The sequence below is a fragment of the Dermatophagoides pteronyssinus genome, unplaced genomic scaffold (assembly GCF_027571235.1).
Source record: "Dermatophagoides pteronyssinus isolate colony J.1.1.1.1 unplaced genomic scaffold, Derpt_VIB-CSIC_2022.12 sq0002, whole genome shotgun sequence".
Lineage (NCBI taxonomy): Eukaryota > Metazoa > Arthropoda > Arachnida > Sarcoptiformes > Pyroglyphidae > Dermatophagoides > Dermatophagoides pteronyssinus.
Genome location: NW_027461526.1, coordinates 406,810 through 429,170, shown reverse-complemented (window position 1 = coordinate 429,170; position 22,361 = coordinate 406,810). Strand labels below are relative to the sequence as shown.

The 22,361-nt window shown below is 28.9% G+C and overlaps 9 protein-coding genes across 9 annotated transcripts; 5 read left to right on the top strand and 4 right to left on the bottom strand.

The window, feature by feature from the left end:
• Positions 1–1,599: 1,599 nt before the first annotated feature.
• LOC113797332 (uncharacterized) lies at positions 1,600–3,148 on the top strand. Its single transcript, XM_027347689.2, has 2 exons — positions 1,600–2,389; positions 2,475–3,148. The coding sequence occupies exons 1-2, from the start codon at positions 2,051–2,053 to the stop codon at positions 2,742–2,744; spliced, it is 609 nt and encodes a 202-aa protein (XP_027203490.1). The 5' UTR covers positions 1,600–2,050; the 3' UTR covers positions 2,745–3,148.
• Positions 3,149–3,545: 397 nt separating this feature from the next.
• Positions 3,546–5,675, top strand: LOC113797388 (uncharacterized). Its single transcript, XM_027347754.2, has 2 exons — positions 3,546–4,497; positions 4,634–5,675. The coding sequence occupies exons 1-2, from the start codon at positions 4,431–4,433 to the stop codon at positions 5,437–5,439; spliced, it is 873 nt and encodes a 290-aa protein (XP_027203555.1). The 5' UTR covers positions 3,546–4,430; the 3' UTR covers positions 5,440–5,675.
• A 390-nt stretch (positions 5,676–6,065) lies between these two features.
• Positions 6,066–7,268, top strand: LOC113797391 (androgen-induced gene 1 protein-like). Its single transcript, XM_027347756.2, has 4 exons — positions 6,066–6,347; positions 6,432–6,548; positions 6,692–6,793; positions 6,924–7,268. The coding sequence occupies exons 1-4, from the start codon at positions 6,186–6,188 to the stop codon at positions 7,230–7,232; spliced, it is 690 nt and encodes a 229-aa protein (XP_027203557.2). The 5' UTR covers positions 6,066–6,185; the 3' UTR covers positions 7,233–7,268.
• A 266-nt stretch (positions 7,269–7,534) lies between these two features.
• LOC113797389 (androgen-induced gene 1 protein-like) lies at positions 7,535–8,698 on the top strand. The gene is made up of 4 exons (XM_027347755.2): positions 7,535–7,833; positions 7,915–8,031; positions 8,111–8,212; positions 8,365–8,698. The coding sequence occupies exons 1-4, from the start codon at positions 7,672–7,674 to the stop codon at positions 8,671–8,673; spliced, it is 690 nt and encodes a 229-aa protein (XP_027203556.1). The 5' UTR covers positions 7,535–7,671; the 3' UTR covers positions 8,674–8,698.
• On the bottom strand, positions 8,695–11,315 carry LOC113797384 (uncharacterized). Its single transcript, XM_075824756.1, has 4 exons — positions 10,837–11,315; positions 9,456–10,759; positions 9,197–9,396; positions 8,695–9,134 (listed from the first exon to the last, which is right to left on the bottom strand). The coding sequence occupies exons 1-4, from the start codon at positions 10,895–10,897 to the stop codon at positions 8,771–8,773; spliced, it is 1,929 nt and encodes a 642-aa protein (XP_075680871.1). The 5' UTR covers positions 10,898–11,315; the 3' UTR covers positions 8,695–8,770.
• Positions 11,316–11,720: 405 nt separating this feature from the next.
• Positions 11,721–13,275, bottom strand: LOC142644798 (NDP-glycosyltransferase YjiC-like). The gene has a single exon (XM_075824760.1). It carries the CDS (start codon positions 13,145–13,147, stop codon positions 11,846–11,848), a length of 1,302 nt encoding a protein of 433 aa, XP_075680875.1. The 5' UTR covers positions 13,148–13,275; the 3' UTR covers positions 11,721–11,845.
• A 16-nt stretch (positions 13,276–13,291) lies between these two features.
• On the bottom strand, positions 13,292–16,181 carry LOC142644810 (DNA excision repair protein ERCC-5 homolog). The gene is made up of 3 exons (XM_075824755.1): positions 16,000–16,181; positions 13,697–15,939; positions 13,292–13,633 (listed from the first exon to the last, which is right to left on the bottom strand). Exons 1-3 carry the CDS (start codon positions 16,085–16,087, stop codon positions 13,292–13,294), a joined length of 2,673 nt encoding a protein of 890 aa, XP_075680870.1. The 5' UTR covers positions 16,088–16,181.
• On the bottom strand, positions 16,171–18,771 carry LOC113797387 (uncharacterized). The gene is made up of 6 exons (XM_027347753.2): positions 18,412–18,771; positions 18,120–18,354; positions 16,985–18,054; positions 16,692–16,916; positions 16,507–16,619; positions 16,171–16,451 (listed from the first exon to the last, which is right to left on the bottom strand). Exons 1-6 carry the CDS (start codon positions 18,637–18,639, stop codon positions 16,331–16,333), a joined length of 1,992 nt encoding a protein of 663 aa, XP_027203554.2. The 5' UTR covers positions 18,640–18,771; the 3' UTR covers positions 16,171–16,330.
• Positions 18,772–18,795: 24 nt separating this feature from the next.
• Positions 18,796–20,997, top strand: car (vacuolar protein sorting-associated protein 33A). The gene is made up of 3 exons (XM_075824757.1): positions 18,796–19,219; positions 19,288–20,132; positions 20,236–20,997. The coding sequence occupies exons 1-3, from the start codon at positions 18,940–18,942 to the stop codon at positions 20,995–20,997; spliced, it is 1,887 nt and encodes a 628-aa protein (XP_075680872.1). The 5' UTR covers positions 18,796–18,939.
• Positions 20,998–22,361: the final 1,364 nt, after the last annotated feature.

Sequence of the window (22,361 nt, the reverse complement as noted above, 5' to 3'; positions counted from 1 at the left end):
TCGAATCCAATTACTCAATTACTGTAACAGTAGTGGATAATGATTGTCTTCGGATGAAATAGCAGAAATGTTTGCATGTTATTGGGAAACAAAACAAAAAAAATGAAAAGATCATTTAGAAAGATGCGGTGATTAAACAATTGATTAAAATAATGCGATGCAAAAAAAAACAATGAATGTTTGTTTACAAATTTAGTACGGACATCTGTTGATTGAATCTTGAACAAATATTCAAAACCAATATTTCAAAAGCCAACTTGGAAATCGGGAAATTCTTTAAAGGTAAATTTCAACAGGTTTTTGAATGGAGAATTCGGGATTTTTTTCCACGAAACGGTGTGGAAAAGGGAAAGAAAATTAAATTCGGTAACTATGACCACCAGAATATCAAGGACATTTTTGTTATGTCTCTCTATACCTGACATAATAATTTTCTAACTCTCAAGAAAATCAGAATTTTCAGATCAGTTTGTTCATTGTTTTCTAAACATATGGCACAATTATATATTCTATGTAAACATTTGTTCTTTTATTCTTGATTTTTTTTCCGCTAAATCGAATGAAAAATAATTAACATTCTAAAAATATTCATTATTCTTTTTACAAGTATTGTAAAGTTCATAAGTGATTCTAATCAAATGAAAAGAATCAGTGAAAATAAAAATAAAAATAAAATCATGATTTCTTCCGTAATCATTGCCAACAACAAAAAAAAACATTTTTGATTTGATAATGATAATGATTTTCATAATGATCAAAAATGGTCATTTATGGTATATTTTTCATAAAAATTAACCTTGAAATGGATAATTTCATTTTTTTCATTGTTCTTCAAGTGAGACTAGACACCAACATTCAGACTGAAAAAAAAACATAGAAATACCTAATGTTGAACATTTTCCAATTAACTACAAAAAAATAGAAATTCAAAAAAAAAAAATCAAAATGTTCTTGAACATGCGTTATTCGAACACAAAACACATTCAAAACATTCGAAATTATTGTGTATACGCCCATATATTGTTGTCGTCGTATAGAATAAATATTGACGCAGATGGATGGATGTAGGATTTTCGTTTTGAAAATTTTCATTTTGAATTGAATATAGGCGGTAAAGTTTCATCATTATTATCATCATCATCATCAACAATTGTCGCATTTTGTTGGAGTGGTTCATGTTTAATTCGTGTTTTTTTATTGTTTTTCTTTTCGGTTACAAGGCTAAATTATATATTTTTTTCTCTCTCTTTGTACATCGATGTAATTGCCAGATGATGATGATGACGATAATAATAATAATGATAACATGATGATGATGGAACATCGGCTAGTTTTTTTTTTGTTTGGATGAATGAATGAAAAACACTTGCTTTCATTTCGGTATGTTATGAAACCAAAAGAAAAACTTTGTTGATGACAACTCCCAAAACCTACAGAATTTTGTGGCGCACGCGCTCACACGAAAAAAAATACATTCGAATTTTTTTCTTTCGATGATAACGTTGATATAATCCAGGGGTGGCCAAGCTCACCCTCCTCACCCTCGATTTTTGAATTATAGAAGTGTGGCTCGCGAGCCACATGCGGCTCGCGAGCCGCAGTTTGGCCAGCTCTGATATAATCATTCATTCATTCATTCATTCATTAACATTTCGTCGAAAGAATTAACCAAATAGAATTTAGATCATAAAGTGAATAAAAAAAAAGTTTCTCATAAAACTTCTGTAATACTCTGTCATCACACTTTTTATAGTCCTCATCATCATCATCATAAAAAAAAACAGAATTCAATTCTGTTGTGATCTAATTTTCATTTGCACAATTTCTTCAAGTTGAATTTTTGTCGCATAATAATCATTCATTCGTTTGTTTAGTTTGGTTTGGTTTTGGTTTTGGTTTGATTAATTCAATCACGATTGTGTTGTGTTGTTCCGTGTCTTTTGCCTTAAGATTGCCTTGAATTTGTTTTTTTCGCATCTTTTTTCCTATTCTCAATTGATTCTCATCGATCATCATCATTATTGTTGATTTATATAATCCTTGAAAAATCATGAATCGTCAAGTAAATTATCCGTCCGGTTTTAAATGCCGTAAATGGACATTAGTCGTATTGATTTCGATCGATCTATTGGTATTAATTTTGACAACCATTGCATTAGTACAACGAAACAATTCCGATGATAATATTAATCCGGATAATCGTAATACTACAAGCAAAATTCCAACATTAAGTCAAATAACAAATGCAGTGAATACAGTTGGTGATAATTTGGCTAAATTAAATATAACACGAATCAATGTCGATCTTGGTTCGATTGATAATAATTCAACTCGACAATTTCTCGATGGTATATTGAATAAGGCGAGAGAAAATGAAGGACAAACTAAGGTAAGAATTGTAAATTCAATGAAACCAAAAAAAAAAAAATATCTTTTTTTCCCATTTATATTTTATTATCATTATCATTATCAAGTGGGTAGGTCAAATAATTGCTATCGTAATCGGATTCATCATTTGTTTGATCGGTTTGATCGGTGTCATTATGGAACATTATTGTCTATCATTGACCTATGCTATTATAACATTTGTTGGCCTACTTTATACAACAGTGGTTGGTATCTATTCTGAAGAACCAATTTTGATCGGTAAAATCATCATGTATATATTATTCATTGTATTGGTCGCATGGTTTATTATCGATCTACGCGGTATTCGTCGACAACAAAAATCACAAAATATATGATTAACCTGAAAAAAAACAATGAATCTTAAATCAATCAAACAAACAAACAAACAAAAAACTAACTCATTTTAGCTTATCAATAGCCTGTTTAAACACACACACACACACACACACATTACAAACGCACCCAAATACCGATTACACGCACATCATATGAATGAAAAAAAATAATAATAACTAAACGGAAACAGCTAAGAAAAATCTAATCAATCAAATCAACAACAAAAAAAAAACAAACTTTGATATTGATGATGAATAATATACCACCAGACCTTGTTTTTTCTTTGAAATGAACAACAATTATAGATAAAATTGTTTTTTTTCCTTTTTTCCTTCTATCTTTATCATTTTACATTTGAAAAACAAAATTTTTGAATAATAAAAAAAAAGTTACACATCCTTAATTTTTTGAATTGAATTGGATTGGACATTTTGGTAAAAATATTCAATCATTATTCGATCATTGACCGATAATGAATAATGATTTGATTGATTAAAATATTTCCGGTATTATTATTTTTTTTAACCCTTTGATGATCATGATTATTATTAATCATTAACCTTGAAATTATTTATTCACTTCCTATTGTATTCTGGTTTTTTTTTGTTTCTTTACAATTGGTTTGGAAAGGATTGAATGTTGAATGAAAAAAAAAATTCAAAGAACTTGGCAAAAGTTCTTGTTTGTTGTTGTTTTTTTCCTTTATCAACTGTAATGATGATGTAGTCGCTAAAAATCAAAACAAAAATTTTGTTTTTGTCTTTCGATAATGATCATAATATTATTCTTCAAACAAAACTTGAAATGAATCACATCTATTTTCGTATACACACATATTGAATGTATCTTCTTTAGTATTTTCTTTTTGTTTTGTTGAAATCAGCCTCAACATTTTTTTATTGCATCTCGTTCTCGAACCGGTCGTCGAATGATCGGTCTATTCAACATTGAAATGAAAAATAACCCAAAGAATAAACCAATCAATCAACCAACCATCTAAAATGAAAAACAACAACATCATTATCAATTTAAATTATAAATGTGATATGGAGCTCTTTATATCTGTTTCTGGTTATTATCATGATGATGCTCGATGTTTTTTCTTCTTCAGAAAAAAATATGCTTGAAAAGAGAAAAAAAAAATTTGGTTGGAGGAGGTTATCATCTTCACTTGATACAACAACAACAACAACATCGTAGAACCAAATAGAAGAAGATTTTTTTTTCTTCTAATATTAATCTTCTTCTTTGAATCATCATCATTTCTGTTTTCTCTATATATAAATTGGCCATGATATTTTTTCAATGAATTGCAATTAATTAAATTGTCTCTTCATCTAGTGTTGTTGTTTTTTTTCGAAAAAAAATCATCTCGAATACAAAGTGGTGGACAACATTATTATATTTTTATTTCGTTCGTAAGGAATAAGATTGCACATTCAGCTACGATTATTCATTATCATTGTCGTCGTCGTCGTCGTCGTCGTCATCATCATCATCGAAAAACATTCGCTTAGCTAAGCTGTGTGTGATTGAAAACTATATTTTTTTTCTGGGCCCAAAAATAAATTGGCTTCTCATTCATTCATTCATTCATTCATCATACGCATCATCTACATTGCCAGCAAAAAAAAAAACTAATAATTTATTGTTCGTTAAAGAAAAAAAATACCAAAATACAAAACATGAAGATATTAATTTTTATCGTCATTGCCATATTGATGTTGTTGGAAATATCTATTTCCGATGCGGGTATGTTTCATTTCAAAAACAAAATAAATAATGAAAAATTGATTAACTCTTTTCTGTTTTATTTAATGTATTTCCATTTTATTATTTATATATTTTTTTGGGGTTCTTTATCATCATAATCATCGTTGATAACCAGTACTAATTGATCGAGAAATCTATTTTACCAGATGGCGAGATGATCCTACCTATCCAAATAATTTAAAATATTGTTCAAATGAAGATAATATTAATCTTTTATATGAACGTATTAGAATTATACGTGATAATCCAATACGTTATCCATCAACAGATAAACATGTTATTAATGGTACATTAGAAATGATACAGAAAAATATTGAACAATTAAATTTTAATAAAACAAAATTTATACAACTTGAAGATAGTCAACCATGGTATGGTATATTGAAAAAATTTTTATGGCATGATGTAATTATGACATGTGATTATCAACTATTATGTCATAATGATCTTGCACTTGAAATTTTGGGCTATGGACATGGATTTATTAATCCAATTTCATGGACAGATGTTTCATCGGAAACACGTTCAACAAAATCACATGCATCATATCAAATTGATCAATTTTATGAACAAATTAAATCAACAAATACACAACTAGAACGTTATGTTCATTCGGATGGTAAAAATAGTGAATATTCACAATCAATGATTGTACAAAGTTTAGATCAATTGATTAAAAATACAAATGATGTTATGAATAGCATTACAAAAGCATATATGTATAATTTGGAAAGAAATTTTAAAAATTCTTTACAACCACGTTCAGAATATGAAAAATATTTTATGCTTCATTCGAAAATTTTACGTTGGATTATGGAATTGACCAGTGATATTAAAGAACAATTTATAAATCGTTATCTGGAATCGACAACAACCACCACTTCAAGTAGCAATAGTAATACCCGAGGTTATCGTGATTGAAATTAATCATTTTTTTTCGCTCTTGCTTTCAATTATGAATTGCTTCAAATTCATTTTTTGAAAAACGACAACACAACAACAAGTCATTTCCAGGCTTTATCTATTTATTAATAATTAATTTTTTCTTCTCCCATTTGTTTTTTATTATTATAATCATTACTGACTCTTTATATTATAAATATACATGAGCAAAAAAAAATATTTAATAAATAAATTTGACAGAATTGGTTCATAAAGGATTAAAATGATTATTAACAAAAAAAAATCTTCCTGGATCATCCTTGAAATCAACAACCATTCATTTCATTTTATTCAATTCATTTAATGATTATCTAATATATAATTAGGTATTACTCTCGAGTGATGAATGATGATGATCGGTAATGTATAAAGTCAAGGACAACAATTCCAACATAAAAATGGAACGTCCCATTGACAATTAAATTGTTTCGTAAACAAAACAAAACAAAAAAAGAATAATGAAAAAAATAATGATCACTATTTTAGCCGTCACACTGGTTTAACTAAAATCGTTGATGATCAAGAGTAAGTAGTGGCATCAAATCCCAAACACCAGTCAAACCAGTGAGCAAAAAAAATTTTAAATCAATGGTGATTTTATGCTGTAAATTATTGTTGTTTTGATGATTTTCAATGTCAATTTTTTTCCCGCTGTTGTTGTCATCAATTGTTGTTAAATCATTATAATATAATTATCATCAATATTTTTGGAAAAAAAATATTTTATGACAAAAATGACATCAAATAAATTCCTTTTAATCATACGATTTGCTGCATTCCTTTTGTATGGTTATTCAGTATTTTATCGTCAAAAGAATGAAACACTACCACCTCACTTACGAAATCGGCCATTTGGCAAATGGAAATTTCTAACCTATTGGGATTTGGTAAATTCAAAAAAAAAAAAAATTTGTTTTGTTCAATAATTTATGAATTTATTCATTTGAAAATCCAATTTGAAATGTCATTAGTTATTACAATTTGGATTTTTTGGTTTGGCATTGATTGGTTCGTTTCGATGGACACCAAAATCATTTGGACGTTTAGTTGATTTTGTGTTCTATTCATTGGCATTCCCGGTCGCCATGGTAAATTAGCTTTGTTTTTTTTATCTATCAAAATGTTTTTTATTGATTAAAATCAATAAGTGACATTTACACACACACACACACACACACACATGAAATGAAAACATAAAGTATTAATCAAATCTTTTCCGGTTTCCATACAGTTTGTGGCCATTTCATTCTGGTCACTTTGGTCGATTGACCGTGAACTAGTATTTCCAAAAGCATATGATCCATATTATCCGTATTGGCTTCATCAAACATCGGTATGATCTGTTTTTTTTCTCCTTTTTTACTGTTCTATAAACCAGTATAATTTTTGTTTCTGGAACAGCTGAAAAAAATATTGATTGTGTAAATGTTTATTTGTTGTTTTTTTTTTGAAAAATAATATAGCATACATTGGTCGCTTTACTTGTGTTGGTCGAATTGATTTTTGCAAATCGTAATCCACCATCAAAACAAGCACATGGTTTGATTATGATCAATCTATTCAGCTATGTCTATTCATTCTGGGTACTTTACATTGCTCTTACAACCGATATCTGGGTGTATCCTGTTTTACAAAAACTTAATTGGCCTTTACGTATTTGTTTCGGTGTTGCACTTGGTTTGATCAATTCACTATTCTATAAAATGGCTATATTTTGTCGACAGAATTTCTTCAAACAAACACCCAATCGTAATAATAAAAAGATTAAATAAAACAATATTGTTCTAAACATTTAGATTGATTAATAATTTTGTTTGTTTGTTTTGTTTACAAAAGTTTTATCAATTGTAATATGATTCAATTGGAGTAAATGTAAATCGATAGATATTTTCAAATGATGAATGTGTTGAGGAAGATTCCAATCTTAAAACTATCCGTTGACAACTTTCAATTAAAATAAGAAAAAAAATTGACGACTATTTTCCTCATACTCAATGTTGGTTTAAACTATTTGTTGATAATGATCATACATGAGTAGTGGCTTCATATCAAATCGTTGAGTATATTTCATTGGAAAAATTATTATTAACGACAATGATAAATTGTTGAGATTACAATTTCATTTTTTTTCTGCTGTTATTGAATAATTTGTTTAATGGTATTAATTGTTTGAACCCTAATATAATAATCATCGGTACATGGGAAAATATTATGACTAAAATGGCATCAAATAAATTTCTTTTAATTGTACGATTTGTCGCCTTTATTGCTTATGGATATTCAGTATATTATATTTGGACATATGAAACATTACCACCTGAAGTACGAGGGAGACCATTTGGCAAATGGAAATATCTAACCTATTGGGATTTGGTAAATTATAATTTTTTTTTTGTTTCGTTTTTCTTAATAATTTATAAATTATCCATTTAATTTCAATTTGAAATGTCACAGTTATTACAACTTGGATTTTTCGGATTGGCATTGATTGGTTCGTTTCGATGGACACCAAAATCATTTGGACGTTTGCTTGATTTTCTGTTCTATTCATTGGTATTCCCAATCGCCATGGTAAATTATTATTATTTATCTTCCAAAATGTTAAAATCTATAAGTTTTTGACATATATTTTTTTCCTGATTCCATAAAGATTGTAACCATTTCATTCTGGACACTTTATTCTATAGACCGTGAATTGGTATTTCCAAAAGCATTGGATGCATATTATCCGTTTTGGCTAAATCAAACATCGGTATGATGATTATGATTTGTTTTTTTTACCTTTTCTTTACAACATTATACAACTGTTGTTTCTGGAACAGCTGAAAAATATATAATGCATGTAATAATAGATTGTATAAATGTTTATTTATTCTTTTGCCTTTTTTTTAAAAAATAATATAGCACACATTGGTCGCTTTCCTAGTATTGATCGAATTGATTTTCGGTAATCGGAATCCTCCCTCAAAGCAAGCACATGGTTTGATCATAATCAATCTATTCAGCTATGTCTATTCATTCTGGGTACTTTACATCGCTTTCACCACCAACTTTTGGGTGTATCCATTTTTAGAAAAACTTAATTGGCCTTTACGTATTTCGTTCGGTGTTGCACTTGGTTTGGTCAATTCTCTATTCTACAAAATGGCCATTTTATGTGGTCGAAATTTAGTCAAACAAACACCCAATCGTAAAAACAAAAAGATTAAATAAAACAATAACATGTTCTAAACATTTAGATTGATTGAATAATTTTTTTTACAAAGTTTTATCAATTGTAATCAGATTCAATAAAAAAAATAAATAAATTTTATGAAAAGCTAAAAGTATTGCTTTCGGCTGTCCGAATCGGATCCGTTTCCGTATTTTCTGATTTGTTAAGCCATATAATTCGTGATCGATTTGCTAAACGATTAATATTACAATCATGTTTTTTATCATCTTCATGCCATAATTGTTGACTTATATGTTGTGCCATCAATTGACCCAATAATGGACTAAATTTTTTACCAGCAGTACTGGCAACCAAATGTAACGTTAGATCTGTTTGTACCATTTGCATTGCTTTTACTGTTAAAAACATTCGATCAAATGCCCATATTGCATCCGTTTTATCCGTATATTTTAGATTTAGATAATGTTTCAATAATTGAATGTATAGATTTTTTCTTTCTCTATCCAGTTAAAAAAGAAATAATTAAAATTGAGAAAAAAGTAATCCAATTTCGAAAATTACCTGATTTTTGCCGAATCACGAATACCTGGTCTTTCAGTGAACAAAATGGTTGCCGTAAGCAAATTAATAATAATATAATCAGTTTTCCATTCATATTTAAATGTATTGTAAAAATTTTTAACACTTGTTTTGTAATCATATTTAATGCAACAAGGTGTTACACAATCCATATTTACTTTGATTGTCATTTTATGATGATCCTAAACAAAAAACGAAAAATTCAAATAACTAGAATGACATAGTGATAATATATGCTTACATCAATGAAAGACCATCCTTGAAATTCTGGATCAAAACATAACATTGAATATAAGCCAATAATTTCAATCATACCAAATGTTAATAATTGTACTTGATCATCCAAATGTAATGATGTGAATGGTGTTAATCGTTTTGACACTCGAATTATTCGATATAGATAAGAATCGACCAATGTACAATCATGTGGTGAATCATTAAGATAATGTTGATTTCGTATGATCAACATTCGTTTATAAGGATTATGCAGCCATGTACATGCGGTACATAATTCTTTTAACAAAAGTTTATCATTTTCCGAAAACATCAAATCATAATCATTTGAATGAAAAATATTCATATCAAATCTAACTTGAAATTCATTAATTGCTTCAATCGTTGATTCATCATCCAAATCATTTGATTTTTGTAGATGATATCTTAGACAATCATCACAATTCTCTTCTTCCATTTTCATACTATTCAATGGAATAGAACGATTTTCTGTAACATTTCTTGGAACATCATCAATCTTTTCAGCAACAAAATTTAACGGTGTTTGTTGATAATTCATATCAAGATTGATAATATTTCCTGTACCATTTTTGAATGATGTTTGTTGAATGTTTAATGTTTGTAAATTTTTTACATTTTCATCTAAATCATGTGAATCAAATGACGGACCAACATAAGGAATATTTACATCGATTGTATCATGAAGATGAAGATGAGCCATATACATTGGTTGTTCGGGTTCGGGAAAAATCGATGTTGAACTACAAGGACTCATCATATAGTCAGTAGTATGATCACTATTGCTGACCGGTGAAAATCGTTTTGTTGGCGATGTATAAAATTGATCTACTAATCCACGATCGCAATCCATTAATGAATTATACGAATATGGTTTCAATATTGATGATGTTACTGAAGCATTGATTACATTATTATCAACAACAACATCATCATCATCGTCATCATCATCATCATCATTGAATGGTGATGTAATCGATATAGCTGATGATGATCTATTTGAATGATTATTATAGCTACTATCGTTCATACGTTTTAATTGTTGTTCACGACGATGACGATTTTGTAGGATTTTTTCCCGTACCAAACGTTTTTCCTCATCCGTTAAAATGTATTCTTTTTTCATTCCATTAATAAAACATTTTTGTAATCGACAACTTGAACAAAATTTTCTTGTAATTTTATCAATATGACAACGATTTTCAAATGAACATTTTAATTCTTTATTTGATAATGCATTTCGTCGAAAAAATGCTTTACATGATTGACAAGTTAATGCGTTGAAATTCATTCCTAATTATATGATTATCATTAAAAATAATTCATTTTACTTTAAAAAAAAAAATTGAAATGAAAATGAAATTTCAAACCTTTTGCCTTGTCACCACAAACCACACAGAATCGTATAATTTTTTCCGATTTTCTTCGCATTTTTGGATTTGAATTCTTGCTTGAAAAGATAAGGAATTTTATATATTTAAAAAAATAAAGATTTTTTTTTTGACTATGGGGTTTTTTCACTCGTATGATATTCTATTGCTTGTCCAAAGGAAAAAAAACAAAAATTTCCTCTTAAATTATAATGATTACCAAACAAAAAAAAAAAACATGAATAATAGTGGACAATGTTTAATGAATCACTATGCAAAAGAAAAAAAAAACTAATAATGAATGCCTTAAACTGATGTTGAGATTTGACGGTGATGATTTAAGACAGAAAAAAAAATATTCGAAAAAAACATTTAGAAATGTTTTTTCTCCTCTTATCATCAATCCTTTGTTTGTTTCTGTGTTTGTGTGGCTCGCATTTCGAATACCTTCCTCTATTTATTGATTGATTATCTAATCAATGATTGATTAATTTAATTTCAGTTTTTTGTTTTCTTCTTAAAACGCATAATCAAACATCAAATTCCAATCAATCAATCAATCAATCAATTGATCAATAAATCACCAGATTGGTATTATTGCCATTACCATTGTAAATGGAACGTGTTTTCGGTTTAATATGTTTATCGAAATCTGATGACAAATCTTTTTTAGATAAAAGACAACAAAAAAAATGATAAATATCTTTTCTTTTTTTAATGTGAGGATCTTTATCAGACAGGGATAACTTTTTTGGCAAACAACCAGATTTTTTAGCCGTCTTGATTTCTTTCGAATCAATTCTCATCATTATCCTCGTTTGTATTGATAATAGATGGAGCTTACAATCATCTTTTATAGCAAGCATTTTTATTTTGAATTAAAATTACAGTTTTAAAAAGCAAAATTTTATTAAATTTTTTTTAGAATAAAAATATAGAAAATGTTTTATAAAAATTTTGTAATAAAATTAAAATGTTAATTTCAACAAATTTCTAAATAAAATCTTATTTATTTCTCTAATGCAATATCGATAATATCTTTAGCTGCTTGCATTGGACTATCAATGTTTTGCATTCTTTTCGATATTTTTCGGCATCGATCATTCATATTTTGATCATTTAAAATACTTTCAATCATTTCCAATAGTTCACGTGGTTCACATTTATATGGATTTGTACGATAACCATATCCTTTTTCAGTCACTCTTTGTGCATTATCATATTGATCATAAAACAATGGACATAATATCATTGGTTTACCATTGTATAATGATTCAATGACAGTGTTGTTACCACCGTGTGTGATTACCAAATCAACCATAGGTAAAATCTGTACTTGTGGTAACATTTTATCACCCCATATATTGTCAGGTAATTTGACATTTTCCAAACAAGATCCCATGACCATCAAGAATCGATGTGGTGATTGAGACAAAATTTCTACTAAACGTTTAGTTAGATTCAATTGTGAACAACCCATTGATCCCATTGATACAAAAATTAGTTTTCCCGAACGATTTTTCAATTTATCAGGTAGTTCAAATTTTTGATTCGTTAAAACTTGAGAAGATCGAATAAAATTATCATAACGTTTCCATTTGTCTGGTAATGGTCGAATATCAAGATAATCTAATTCTTCAGGATATGCATAGATATTTAAATATGGTGATGGATGGAAAGCACTGCCTTCCGGCAAACTAGGAAGACCATATTTTTCCATCAAAACTTGATTAAATTTATTTATGATTGGTCCATCATGTTTTTCTGATACCTCATTAAATATTTGCCATTCTTTTCGATCGCCATCGATAGGATATCCTGATCCTGTCGGCGGTGTATCAGGATGAATAATGGCACTCAACGGTGTTGCACTTGTCATGTAGATCCATTTTCGACCACTTTGATAAATAGCAGGAACAGTAAAATAGTGATCAAGTACAATAACATCCGGATTAATTTGATCGATAATCGATTTTAATTCATCATTAAAATTTAATACATTAAAAACAAAATCTTCAAATTCTTTAACACTTTGATGTTGAGCTTTGTAAAGAGAATCTTCCGGTAATGTTTCCGCAATCATATCGATTGATTTAACCCAATAATCATTTGGACCTTGATTAGGACCTCTTGATTGATCAACATAAATGATTTCATTAAATCCATATTTTGACAATTTTCCCAACCAAGCCTTTTCCAATGCAAATGTTACTTGATGACCAAATTGTATGATTTTTTCTGCAATTCCGATGCATGAATTTATATGACCATATGTATCAAGGGGAACGAAAAGCACTTTTAACACAGGCATCTTTCTGATCAAATCGATAATTTTAAAAATGCAATGATCATTAAAAAAACAAAGTAACGGTATTTATTGATTGATTTCTTCAGAAAAATACTATCATCAATTTAACCTTGAACATCATAAATTTTTTAACAACTTTTAAGTTGATCAATCACTCGATGATTCTTCTGATAATAATAAACAGTTAACATTAGTTTTTTTAAGTGGAGAAGTTTGTTTAAATGCGGATGTTACTATGCGCTTATTTTTTCTTCTATCAATAAACTTATTAGATTTTGATCGTTTTTTGTTTTGATTTGATCGATGTCCTTGATTGTTATTTGATTGATTATCATTTTGCATATTTTTATCAATCGATAATTGAAGATTTTTTCGAATGGCTTCATTTAAACGTTTACTACGTTTAATTTTTAATTTTTCCGTTATAACATTGTTATTAGATAATTGATTAAGTGCTGTTTTAAAATAGAAATCGATTTTCTTTTGCGTCTGAAAAAAATAGTAAAAAAAAAGAAAATTAAGTTTGATAACAAGAGATAGAAATAGACAAACCTGTTTTGAATTAAGACTTTTTAATACTGGTAACAAAAAAGCATCAGTTTTAGCTTCAGACCAGCCAAAACGTTCGGTTGCAAATTGCCGTAATTCTGAAAGTTGTGGCATTGACCAACTAAACGGTTCATTTGAATCATTAACATTTGCATTTTGATATGCATCGAATATAACTCGATTCGGAAATGAATCAGATACTAATAATCGCAATAATTTTGCCCGTATTGGATTCTCTGGTCGAACATCTTTGTTAGAGATTTTTTCCCGATACCATTTGGAAAATTTATTCAAAGGTTCAAGTCCTTCGCCAGGAAATTGACTTAAAATTTCTATACCTGTAACCGGACCAACACCATCGATTCCAAGCGTATAATCAGTTCCACATAGCATACCTAAACAAATGAATTTATGACGATCAAGTCCATAGTATTTTTTAAAATCTTCCAATCTATATCTCATTATAAATTTGGAATTAGTGAAAAAATTTCTATAAACATTTTGACCACCGAATAGAAAAACATCGCTATCATCAGTGATGATTCCTTCACAAAGTCCCAACGACTCCAGACAAGCACATTGAGCTTCAGCTTCACCGGGCGCTACAATCCAAGGAATGCCAAACAGTCGTAATAATTGCTGACAATCATTTATCATTTGACTAGTAACACTGTTAGCCTGTCTACTTAATTTAGCTGATTCTTTTGAATCTTTAATCATTTGATCAAAGTCAATTGGTGATGATCGTTCGATTGGTGTTTCTATGGTTTCTTTGTTATCATTATCATTTTCGACGATTTTTGACATATCATCTTCTTGTGAAATTATCTCCATAACTTTTTCTTCAGATATTTTGGAAACATCTTTTTCAACAATTTGTTTCTCAAGCATTTCTTCGTTATCAGTTATAATTTCGACAGATTTGTTTGATAAATCTAAGGTCATTTTTTCCTGACAACTTGCTTCTTTAACATGAATATCGATTGCATAACTAGTATCATAAGGTAAAGATTCATCAAATTCTTCCAATTTATTATTATCACTATCATCATCAAATTGTTCATCAACAGGAACTTCAATAAAATCTTCTGAATTTGTTGAATCAGTTTCATCATTATCACTAAGAACTAGTTTTTCTGTATCTTTATTAGCATCTGAGTATTTTTTGAAATTACGATCAATATCTTGCGACAATTGCTTTGATGAAAATTTAGTGGGAATCATTTCGGAAGATTTTGATAATAATTCAATTCGTTCAACATCGGTTTCGATTTTGGATTGTCCGGGCAAACCATTAGGAACTTTATAAATAGGGCTTTGACTATCATTTTCAATTATACAAGTTTCTTCTTCTTCAACCGTAAATTCTTCGATTGCTTGATTCAATGTTTTAAGAAGCAAAAATCGAGTTTGCTCATCCGAAGCCAATGACCCTGTTGTTATTTCGGTAGACTGTGATGATTTCGAAGCAAATATATCAAGGCTACTATGTTGGGTGTTTTTAAGTAATTCAATATTATCTTGCCCTTGAACATTATTGAATTCTTTGATTAATTTTTCGATTTCCTCCTGAAGACTACGTTTCTTTAGTAGTTTGGCCATTTGAAATTGCGAAAAACTATTTGATTCTTTTGGTAGTAACTCAATGTTAGTATTTTTACGATTTTTGTAGCTATCTCTTAATTCAACTAATATCTCATAACGTGTAACGGCGGGTAACATTTTAAAAAGTTGCGAATTTATATCAATATCGTGCAAGTTTTGAAGCAAAGAATGATGGTAGTATTCATTTTTTAACGGAATTTCTTCTTCGTCTTCGTCGCTGATTGAAATTTTGCATTCATCATTTTTAGATTGGGCGAAATTTTGATAAATATCCGTTTGTTTGGGATCTTCACGAGGTAAATATATCTGCGAAGCTAAATTCTTGTCATCTAATTTTATTTTTTGACTTGCAATCGTTGTTGATGGTTTCGAAGGTAAGAGAGAACTGATATAATTTTCCAATACATTCATGGACAAATTTTTGGATTTTTGTAAATTTTTTCTTGTCTTTTCTAAACGTTTTTGAACGGTATGCAATTTGAGTGTTGGACATTCGCCATCGAAAACAACGATTGGTTTAATTTGATAAAACAAAAGTTTACAAATTCTATAAAAAAGTCCTAATAAATGAGCATTTTCAACACTTCGGCCTTCTCGATCACGAAATCCTTTAATGGATTGATTAATCCAGATTGACAAATCTATTTAAATATTTTTTGACAATAATGATGAAAAGTAACCACAGATGGACTTAGTCTTACCAATTGCCAAAATTTTCTGATTCAATGTTTGAACATCAACACGTGTTCCGGCATCTTCGATCAAACTCCATAAACCAGTTACACCCATTTTAAATTCCTAAAAAAATCAGCAAGAATCTTGTGAATCAAATAAAATTCTCAAAAACAAAACATTCTTATGTTTTAGTACAATTTTTCACCAATAGATGGTATTTTATTTAAATTATTAAATCGTTTTTTTTGTTGTTGAAAGTTTCAAAAATTATCAATATATTGAAATATTATAAGCAAACAAATCAATTTATATTTAAAAAAATATATTCCTAAAAAAATTAATATCCTTCATGCGAATTTACGAAGCCTCATTTTCTTGATCAATTTCACCATTTGTTATGCCATCCAATTTGACTGTATATTTGCCTTTGATTCGATTACATCGAGGACATAAACGATTACGGCGATAATAACAGTTTCTGAAGAAAAAAAACGAAAAAATCAATAATAGAATTGTATTTGAAAAATTATTACTTATGATAAACAGCATCACAAATGGGACAAATAGTTGTGTTCGGTGAGAATGGGAACAATATATCTTCTTTGTTTGGACAAAGTTCACAATAAAATCCTTTTCCACGACAACCCTTTGGATAAAATTGAAAAAAAAATCATAATCAATAAAAAAATTGAGGATAATAATCCGATTCAGCAAATACTTCACAAGTTGTAATATGATTGATGAATAAATTTTCAAGTTCAGATAAATTACGGACCAATGACTTTAGATCACATATATCACAAAATGAAAGATAATTGATTTCTTGTTCATTCAACAGATGTGATCCCAATTGGCACATGATCGAGATCCATTGTCGTGGTTTTGATGGTTGTTTACATAGCCAAATATATTTGTATATATGACAAAGTTCAGTTCGTAAACGCTAATTAAAATTAAAATTTATCAATAAAAATATTATTTTATTTAAAAAAAAACTATCCAATTACTTACTTTAATCTGAATCAATTCATCGACTAATCCATACAACATTGGATTGATTTCGACCAGATTGATAAGAACAGCACGATCATAATGGAATGATTTATTTCGTAAATAGGAAATAATTTGTAATGATACACGAGCAACTGGTTGAGGTTGAAAATCCCAATTATGAATAACTCGTGCTGGAATAATTGCAATATCATTCATGTGACAAGTTTCACAAAAATAAAGACCCGAATAATCACAAAGTCTTGGTTTCGATACGATTTTTGTCGAATCTTTTGCTGGTGATGGTGAAATTGATATTCGACATTCAGCGCATCGAAAATCCTGATTTGCCAGACCGATTTCTGGACAAATTTTTAATATTATACGCTTCATTCTTTGTTGATAGCTCTCTATAATGCCGTTAACCGGTGTTGATTTATTTGGATCATTATTACCAGAATTGCTATTCGATTTTCTTGAGTCGGATGATAATGGTGAGTTATTATAATTGTATAAACGTGCATAAAATTCTTCAATAACATCATCGTTCAATGAATCGAAAAATAACTTTGGACATTTTCGTACATCTTTTGTCAGACAATTAAAATGAATGGTGAAAAAACAATAGATACAGACAAGATATGGATTGGATGAACGAAGATCGGTGGAAGATTGCATACTGATTGCTGGTGCAGAATCATCTTTTTTACCAAATTTGAGAGCATCAAAAATATAATCATTTAAGGATTTTGTCGATTTTTTACAACAATGATCACAGACTAGTTGTTGCATCGGGTTTGTAGGTGGTTGACAAGAAGCTATAGGCCAGTTTACACAACTACTGGTTAAGTATGACAAATGATTGGATGTTAATAGGTTCAGTAGACGGGATATTGGCAACGAATTATTCAACATTTCGCTTGCAGATGATGGTGGTGATAAAGATAATGGTGATGAGTTTTTAACATAATTTTTCCAAGTAGCACGAAGACGTTTTTCATTTTCGAATACATCACTGGATAGTACTAATTTATGTCCACCAATAGATTTTGTAAACGAATATATTCGCTTAAAGAATATTGGATTATCGTCTATTCATATGATTTAAATAAAATAATTGCTTAAAAAAGGATTGAAATGTTTGCAATCAAATTACCAGAAAGCTCATCTTTCAAATCATCGATTTGTGATTGAGCATCAACTTTTAGATTGTTAAATTCATCCTCCTCACGAATCTTTACTAATTTGATTTTAAGGTCACAAATTTTTTTGACTAATTGACGTTTCTTTTCTTCTTTATCGCTTTGAATCAAATTTTCAGTCTCTAACGATTGTAATTGGCTGCGATATTTAGTAATAGTCAATTCTATCTGTTCATCACGTTTAAGATTCTAAATAAAGTAAACAACAACTTTTTTAGACAACGATAAAGAGATGAAAATAATTACCGAAAATTCAATATCATTTAGAAAATCGACATCAGAATTAATGCTAAAATGATCTTCATCCAACAATAAAACATGGTTACGGTTATTTTGAATTTTAACAGGTTTACTGCAACTGTTGCTGGCAACATCTTCCAATGAATCCGATCCAGATATTTTATTTGTAAACAATGAATTTGTATCGGAATTCAAATCCACACCTGTTGCAGATGAAATAGATTCAGAATCCATTCATGAAAAAAAATCTGAATTTGGTGTCTATTGCATTGCATTCGAAGATGTTTTTTTGTTTGACAATAAACAATAAGTTTCCAATCAAAGACAGCTGTTTGATCTGGAACCAAAACAAAAATAATTTATTTTTTTTGCAACAACATCATCAGCAAATCTATCCATAAACAAAGTAATCATTCGGTGTTGTGGGCCGATAAATTTCAGTCAATTTTGATCAAATTCTGATTTAAAATTTTAAACTTTTAAAAAAAATCAAAACTGTATCATCTTGAAAAGATTAATTAGTCATTAATAGCCATGACGCATCTAAATTCTGGTCGTTTGAATTTGTCAACTTTACGAGATTTTCAACGAACCGATCTATTTGCTCTTTTGGATTCGATCGATGGAACTAAAGCTATCGTATGGGATCAACAATTAATTGCTCCTTTTGAATTGATTAGTAATATAACATCATTCATGGAACATAAAGTTGTACAAAATTTAAAATTTCGATCCGTACAAGGATCGATGATCGAAGCTCAAAATATTGTTTATTTTATTCGACCAACATTAAGTTACATGGACGCAATAGCTGGTAAGCATTGAATTGGAAATTTTCAATCAGACATTTACAATTGGATTAATTATAAAAAAAATTTCTAGATGATATTCGAGCTTGGGAATCAACTCGTAACTGTAATTTTCATATAATTTTTATACCAAGAAAATGTATTTTATGTGAAAAAAGATTGGAAACATTGGGCGTATTTGGTTCGTTTACTTCGATTGAAGAATATTCTCCCGATTTTTTTGTTTTAGATTCGGATATTATTTCTATTGAATGGCCTTTATGTTTTCGTGAATGTAATCTTGAAATGGATTATTCTTCATTATATCAACTAGCAAAATCTTTAATGACATTACAATGTGCCTTCGGAATTATACCAACAGTTTATGGTATTGGTCGTTTATCAAAAATTCTATTTGATTTTATGAACAAAATGAAAAGTGAATTAATCAGTATTGAAAACAATGTTGTCTCCGTAATTGATCAATTAATATTGATCGATAGATCGGTTGATTTACTTTCACCGACCATTACCCAACTTACCTATGAAGGTCTATTGGATGAAATATACGGTATCAATCAGACAGCCATTCGTTTGCCTCCAGAAAAATTCATGACCAATAATGATGATCAAACGCCAACCTCAGTGCCGAAAAAATCACAAATAGGAAAATTCTATTTGAATTCCGGTGATGAACTTTTTAAAAAACTTCGTGATCTTTATTATCTTCGAATTGGACCAGTTTTACGCATATCAGCTAAAAATCTATCCGCCCAATTTGATGAACGAAGGACAGCCAAAACTGTTAGAGAGATAAAACAATTCGTAGAGAAAATACCATACCTTCAACGACTTCGAAATTTACAAGCTAATCATACATCAATGGCGGAACTAATTCGTGAAGTCACCGACCGTGAAGATTTTCATGAACGAATTTTCGTAAGTGTCATCTCAATCAATTTAATCAATTGTTTTACTTATTCCATTTTCGTTAATAAACATTTTTATTGTTTATTTTTATCTCAATTTTTTTTTGTCACAGTGTGAGAGCGAATTTTTAAATTGTTTCGAAATCGATACAATCAATCCGTTTATTGAAACTTGTATTGCTCGTTCAGAAGATATAATAATTGTTTTACGTTTAATTTTACTACAAACTATTTGTGCTAATGGTCTTAAACAAAAAACTCTTGATTATTATAAACGTGAAATTGTACAAACATATGGCTATCAACATTTGTTAACATTAAATGCTTTGGAAAAATGTGGCTTACTTCGAATTTCGAATGGTTATGGAATGTTATATTCAGGATTACGGGCAAAATTTCGATTAACAAACGAATCTACTAAATCGAATAATGTTAATACTGCTAATGGTGATAATCAGCTACTATTGTATCAGGGACAAGTTCATGATGTTTATTTTCCATTCACTGCTCGTATTATACAACATATCGATCAATTTGGTTACCGATCATTTAATGATGCTTTCACTCGAAATAGTAAACCAGAACCAAATGTGCCAAATCCATATGTAATATTTGAAGAAAATCAATCGACAGGTAATTTACGTCGCCGACGTAACTCTGATACACTATCAATGCAATCAACATCGGAAACAAATGATAAATTAGTGATGGTATTATTTATTGGTGGTTGTACATTTTCGGAAATATCTGCACTTCGTTTGTTGGCACAAAAAGAAAATGTCAATTCAGAATTTATCATTGCAACTACATCAATAATCAATGGTAAAACATTTCTTCAATCTATTGCTGATACTTTATCAACAAAGAAAAAATAAATCTTTTTTTTTTTGTTGCTGTGAAAATCAATGAAATTAAAAATTAAAAATGAAATAAATTTTAATTTGAAGAAAAGTAAATAAATCTTTAATGAAAAAAAAATCATCCAATGAATGTTACCATCATTATAATTGTCTTAGTTAAAACCATGACGCATGGACATTAATCTTTTCTTTTTTTTCAAACAAACCAGCATAATTAAATGACAATTTCAACTTTTTTTTGTTTGTTTGTTTTGGTTTGTTTTTTTTCACTGTTGGTTCAGATAATTAAGGTAATCAAAGGAAAAAAGACTGATCATCAATTTGGGTTTAGGCTACATTCAAATTCATAAGGTTATTTCTTCTGATTTTTTTAGTGTTTCACCAAACAACCAAATATATTTGACCAAATATGATCATAATGATGAATTTATTTCGTAGGCTGGTTTTGGGAATCCATTCAACCCGAATTTTTGATTAATAATATGTACGGTCAATTACCTACTGCTACAACTATTTATTTAATAATATTTTAGAATAATAAAATAAAACTAGATCATTTTGGCCAACAAAAAAAAAATTCAACAATGATGATGATGATAATAATAATGATGACAACAAATATAAATTCTTTGAATGAATTGATTTTTACAAAACACAAGCAAAGTATATTGCTTTAATGATGATGATAATACTGTTACTGTTATTATTATTATCATCACCATCATCATCATCATCATATTTCGATGTTATTGAAACTTTGGCCTAATCATCATTATTATCATCATCATCATCGTTATTATTACCGTTGGCCATCATCAAATATACATTATGTTTTTGTTTTGTTTTCTATATAAATAAATATTATATTTTTGGTCTGGTTTAATAATTCTTATATACGGTTGGCCGATTTGTAATGACCGCCGGCACATCATCATCATCAAAATCGAACATCATTCACAGGTTAGATGTGGTCCAATGTGGATGATGATTGTGTCAAAGATGATGATGATGATGATGATTGTGACCCAGTTCACAACTTTATTTCGGATATTCAAAAGCAACTGGTTTTTCGTTTTGTTTTGTTTTAACCAGAAAAAAATGATAAAAGAGAATTTATATTTTGGAGTGGCTCTTTTTTTCTCTCTCTTTTTATACATTTTCTGTTATCAGTATGTTTATTTTCTCTTCATCTTTTGTCAGAAAACGTTTTCGAAAGTGCTACCTTTTTTTTAAAAGTTTTTTTTCAGGTATGCGAAAAAAATAAATAAAACATAATAAAACATAAATGTATCGTATAACATCTCTTAAATATGTCAGTTTCAGTATTTTTGTTGCTGTTGTTGTTGCCGAAGTTTACCAGATAACTTTCTCCTTTGTTA